This window comes from Fukomys damarensis, unplaced genomic scaffold (genome assembly GCF_012274545.1).
Source record: "Fukomys damarensis isolate Sample0158 unplaced genomic scaffold, DMR_v1.0_HiC HiC_scaffold_17, whole genome shotgun sequence".
In the NCBI taxonomy this organism is placed as follows: Eukaryota; Metazoa; Chordata; class Mammalia; order Rodentia; family Bathyergidae; genus Fukomys; species Fukomys damarensis.
Window position 1 is genome coordinate 19,175,517 of NW_022900929.1, and position 6,000 is coordinate 19,181,516.

Here is a 6,000-nt window from a genome sequence, read left to right on the forward strand (position 1 = left end):
GTTTATTAATTTATTTATTTAGAGGCAGGGTCTCACTATGTAGTTCAGGCTGGCCTTGAACTCACTCTGATTGCCTGGAACTTCTGGCATCCTTCTGCCTCATCCTCGTGAGCGCTGGGATTATAGTATGCGCCACCGTTCCCCACAAGCCTGAGACTCTTAACCTTATGAGATCTACGTTGGGTAGGTCCTGCTTTGGAAAGGACAATCATATTAGCACTTTTGTTACAAAGACCACACGGTGCTCTCCCAACCAAGAGTCTGGTCAGAGATGGTACTTTCTAATAGCTAGACATAAAACCTTTAGTTTAACCCTAAAGCCCTAGGACTTTCGCTGGCCCGAGGAGAGGGATTGAGAAATGGGTACCGGTTGACAAATTCCTGGGATCCTGCAATCTATCCATCCATACTCAGTATGTATGTATTAGGTGCCTTCCCCTTTTTATTTTTTGAAATAGGTCACTGTTAAGTTTCCCAGGCTGGGCTCAAATTTAAGATCCTCCTTTCTCAACCTTCCAAGTCCTAGGATTCCAGATGTTTGCCACTGTTTTGCAGTGTTTAATTTGACTGGTCTTTCCTGGCCCCTTGCTTTAAAGAAATAAAAAGTACTCAGTGTGAAGTGTTTTTAAATGTAAACCTCAATAAAACATTTCAGAATCTCCTCTGGAAATAATTCTAACCATTAGAAAGGGAAAAGCACTTCAAAAAGCAGTAAAGTTACGTGGACTGAGACAGGCCAATGGTATTTGGAGATCTTGGAAAACAAGCCTCATTAGAAGTGGGTCAGCTAAAGAACATGCCAGTTCCTACTCAGGGACTCGTGTACTAAGAATTAACTTTCTCTCACTTTGTAGAAAAATGGAACGCTCGAATTACTGATCTACGTAAACAAGTTGAAGAGTTGTTTGAAAGGAAATATGGTATGTTTAAACTGGAGAATTCTTTTTTCATAAGCATTTAAGCAATGGGAGTCATTGGTCATCATTGCAAGGCAGTGTGAACAGTTCAATCCAGATCTGCCAGAGAATCGTGGCTTATGGTCATTCATGGGGTATGAATATCAGAGGTGGTGTTTCCAGATTACCACAAGATAAGGGAATTTTCTCTTTCTGTAATTAGTAAGCAGTTCTTTTAGATTTTCAGCAAGCGTATTGGAATTGTAGTATATATTGTAAATCTTGGGCATTGGAGATTTGTTTGAAGATAACTAGTAGTTTCTCTCAATCTGCTGGGTTAAATCCATTATTTACTGAGATGCCCTTTTTTTCCCCTCTACCCTTGATATAAAACTGAGTTTAAGTTAAATTTTAATTTCCTTACCCTTTTATTTTTCCATTCTATCCTATAGCTGCCTTCCTGATGAAATAAATAAGCAATTTCTTACTAGTACCCAATGATATACATCAAATACCTAAAAATACCAACAGTTGGTTGGGGCTGGGGATTTACCTCAGTGGTGCCACACTTGCTCCTCAAGCACAAGTCCTGAGTTTGATTCCCTGTACCAAAAAAAAAATACCAAGAGTCATTTTAAAACATCACATTTTACCTTTTTTTATTTAGGTGACTCTTTGCAATTGACTGACAAATTGTACGATTCTGCAATACATAGATTTTCAAGGCAAGATGTCCTTTGTTGCCGGAGTTAGCCTTGAACTCCAGTGCTCAGGCATCCTCCTGTCTCAACCTCTGACTAACTGGGCCACTGGGCTTGGCTTGGTACATAGAAATTTTGCTTGTAAATATAATTATTGAAGTGCTATATTGCATTGTTAAATTTAAGTGAGATGTTTTGAGCTGATAAACTGTAGTGAGGTTAATCCAAGGTCAGCTTGGACATTTGTTTTGTTTGCTCCAGTGGGTATGAAGCCAGGGCCTTGCATACTCTGGGCCAGTGACTGTGAACCTTTTAGAGCTTTCAGTGAAAACAAACATGCTATAAATTCACCACCAGTGCTCCAGGCAGTGCTCTACCTCTGAGCCACATCCCAGCCCCATGGGACCATCCTTCCATCTGTCTGTCCATCCATCAGTCCATCTATCCATCTGCCTGCCTCCCTCTCCTCCTTTCTTGTAGTTCATATTAGTTCTACAGACTAGCAGAGTTTCATTTATCATTTATTTCATTACCATGGATAACCTTAGCCCTCGTTGAAAATCTACAATTAGAGTAAATTTACTTACTTTTCCATAATATTTTCCATTCTTTCCTTAAAGTTCTATTAAATTTCCTCCCACTCTTCATTAGTGTGTGTGTGTGTGTGTGTGTGTGTATTGGGGGGGCTATGCTTTTTTTTAACCTTAGTGTTTGGTTGTGTTGGTTTTTTGAGAGTTGGTCTGTGTAACACCCCCCCCCCACATACCTCTTGGGGATCCAACTCAGGACCTTGCACTTGCCAGGTTGGTGCAGTGCCAATGAGCTACACCCACAGCTGTTTCTCCAGTTTTTTGAGATAGTATCTTTTTATGTAGTTTAGATTGGCCCCTTACTCACTATTTAGCACAGGCTGGCCTTGAACTTGTGGTGATTCTCTCCTGCCTCAGCCTCCCAAGTACTGGGATTGCAGGTGGGGGACACCACACCTGACTTTGTGCTTTTAATTGTTCTTTTTGTTTTGTTTTTGAGATACAGACTCACTGAGCAGCCCAGGTTGGCCTTGAACTCAGGTGATGGGTTTATAGGTGTGTTCCACCACCCTGGTTTAAAGACCTATTTGAAAGCAAAAAAAAAAAAAAAAGTGCACAATATACCATGCGAAATGAAAACACTGTAACATGTTGATAAGGACACAGGCTGAGCTGGCCATGGTGGCACGTGCCTATAAGCACATGTGAGACTGAGGCAAGAAGATGAAAAATTTGAGATCACCTGAGGCCATGTAATGAGTTCAAAGCTAGCCTGCCCTACATAGCAAGACTCTGTCTCAAAAAAAAAAAAAAAAACACAAATAAAAATAAGAATAAAATGTAAGTAAATGGGAAGATCACTGGGACCGAATGGCCATGTCTTTTTCTCTCTGAGCCTTTTATACTTTTTGGTGGCAGTTCTGGGGTTGAACCCAGGGCCTTGCACATGTCAGGCAAGGGCTCTACCACTGAACTGTACCCTCGGCCTCTCAAGCTTTCTTTTGTGAAATGGTTGTTAAGTTCTGAACATCTGATGAGGTAATGAAGTACTTCACATAATGTGTGGCTCATAAATACATAAACGCTTGCTATTTATATTTTTTATTAAATTTGGTAGTCTGAGTAAAAATAATTTAGTATTACAACAGTTTTATAAATTTATGCTTCTCATAAAGCAAAGCCAATGTTTTGTGGCTTTTGTTTTGAGTATAATTAGATTGTTTTGTAGATAAAATGTGTACAAGTTTCTGTGGAGTTATAATAATCTTCATATTTTGAAATTTCAAAGCAAATTTAATGGTACTTTCCTTAGCAGAAGATATTCCCACTGTAATATTAAAATAATATTCAAAAGCCGGGTGTGGTGGTGCATGCCTGTAATCCCTGCACTTGGGAGGCTGAGGCAGGAGGATCGCTGTGATTTCAAGACCAGCCTGGGCTACATAGTGAGTTCCAGCTCAGTCTCAACTACAAAGTGAGACCCTGCCTCAAAAAAAAAAAAAAGATATTCAGATTTAGTATATTAGCAAAGGGAGGTTTTCAAATCTAACCCGTGTTAATGTGTAGTGGAGTACACTTGAAATAATACAAATACTGTATTGATATTTAGCAAGTTGATTTTTATACAAAATACCAGCAAAAAACTGCAGCTCTTGGGGTGGTGGACATAGCCACAGTATTTTTGGTTGTTCGTAGCTTCCAGGCTGGTCTTTTTACAACCCTGTTGGTTTATTTTACTGTTGGGTAAATAATATTAGTAGAAATTTTGCCATTCAAGAAAATCTTCCCCTTCTGTTGTTCGTTATGAGAAATCCTTTGACAAAACCAATAAAAATTATACTAATGTTTATGTTTTAATATATAATATGTATTAAGTGGTATGTTTTTCTTCCTTGATGATATAGTTTTAGATTTCACTAAGAGTCTCTCTTCTATCTATATTGCCTTAAATTAATGGGTTATTTCATGCAGGTTCCAGTAAACAGGAATGCTGTGGTCTTTGGTGTTTTTGTGTATCATTTTTCTTTTGATTCAATTACAAAATCAGGAGTAAAGATATAAGAGCAGTGCACATTCAGTTATTGTTCTTTTCTCCGAAGTGTGCTTAGACCTTGTCTTTTTTTTTTTTTTTAAACTTTGTCTTTAATGATAATCCTTTTCTCTTTCTATCCTTAAAGCTCAAGCTATAAAAGCCAAAGGTCCGGTGACGATCCCATACCCTCTTTTCCAGTCTCATGTGGAAGATCTTTATGTTGAAGGACTTCCCGAAGGAATTCCTTTTAGAAGGCCATCTACATACGGAATTCCTCGCCTTGAGAGAATATTGCTTGCAAAGGAAAGGATTCGTTTTGTGATTAAGAAGTAAGGCTCATGGACTCTTACTGGCTTCTTGTCTTTGTTCTGATCAGTGCATCTTTTATATTGTTGATAAACATTCATTGGCCACTAGGGCTATATTTGAAAGTTTGGGTTATTATGTGTATTTTTACTTGCCTCATTGTAATGTGTGTTGGCTTTTGAAGCATGAACACCTATCTGTACCTGATGGCCTATTTAACTGTTGTTTTCCTTTACTATTTTCTGCTTCTTATGCTAAAGAAGGTAGCACCGTGTCATTTTCTGGCATTTTTGGTCTGAATTTTTTTTTCTTGGTGGTACCAAGGATTGAACCCAGCATTGCACAGAGCAGCTACTCAACTGTTTGCACTCTTTCCTGTGTGGTATATATAAAAAAAAACAAATGGATAAAACCATTTTATCCATTTCTGTTCTAGAGAAAATGAGAGATTTTTATTCATTTGCCCATTGGCAAGTACTTAACACTGGGGGAAAGTAATTTCAAGTTTTTAATTCTATATTATTGACTGAGTGGTTTTGTTGAATTAAGTTTTCCTTCTAAATTAGTTCCTACATTGCTTGCATCTGTTTCAACTGAAGATTGATTTCCTAGGATTTTCCTCAATTTGTTTGTTGCAGGTGTTTTGCATTTTTGAGGAAATGCCTTTTAGGATTGTGGGTGTGGTCCAATGGTACAGTGTGTGCCCAGCCTGCATGAAGTTTCAGGTTTGAGCCCAACAACCCTGCACCCAATAACAGAAACAAATACCTTTCTGGGTTTTTTTTGGGGGGGTGTTGGGTACCAAGGATCGAACTTGAGACCTTTCGCTTGCAAGGCAGTTGGCAGAACCACTGAGCTAAATCCCCGGCCCACCTCTTTGGTTTTTGAGATGAGTTCTCCCTGTGTTGTCCCGGCTGGCCCCAAACTCCTGGACTCAAGCTGTCCTTTTGCCTCAACTTCCCCAAGCAGTTAGGACTACCGGTGTGCACCACTGCACCCAGCACACACCCCTTCACAGATGACAGGAGTGGAATTGATTTTTCCTGGAGTCTCCACTTAGTGTCTTTCTGGTGTCTGGTTCTGTTACCATGCAATATCTGGGTGCTAGGGATGGGAGTGGGCAAGCACGTTCCACAGAGCCTTGTTGAGGAACGAGCCCCAGTCAGCCCCTGTCTGCAAGTTACAGCATTAGCACTAGTCCAGTACTGCTGATGTTCTTTTCTAAACTCCTCCTGGTGATAGCTCATTGATAGTTTTTCTCTTTGACTTTTTTTTTCTTTCTTTCTTTTTTTTGCACTGGGGATCGAACTAAGGCCCTTGTGTTTGCAAGGCAGGTAGTGGAAACACTGAGCCAAATTCCTGGCCCAAGATGAATGTTCTGATTTTTTTTTTTTTTTTTTTTTTTTTTTTTTTTTTTTTTTTTTTTTTTTGGTACCGGGGGTTGAACTTGGGACCTTGCACTTATGAAGCAGGCAGTGGGACTGCTGAGCTAAATCCCTGGCCCTCTTTGACTTTTTTTTTTTTTTTTTTTTTTT

General features: G+C 39.3%; 1 protein-coding gene across 8 annotated transcripts in view; it reads left to right on the forward strand.

The window, feature by feature from the left end:
- Gtf2i (general transcription factor IIi) overlaps positions 1–6,000 on the forward strand; it is a 74,413-nt gene that overhangs the window by 40,897 nt on the left and 27,516 nt on the right. For all 8 annotated transcript variants that reach the window (XM_010619041.1, XM_010619043.1, XM_019206758.1 and 5 more), the window contains 2 exons: positions 855–920; positions 4,305–4,488. In XM_010619041.1, the coding sequence (XP_010617343.1) occupies positions 855–920; positions 4,305–4,488 (250 nt within the window). The remainder of the gene's footprint in view (positions 1–854; positions 921–4,304; positions 4,489–6,000) is intronic.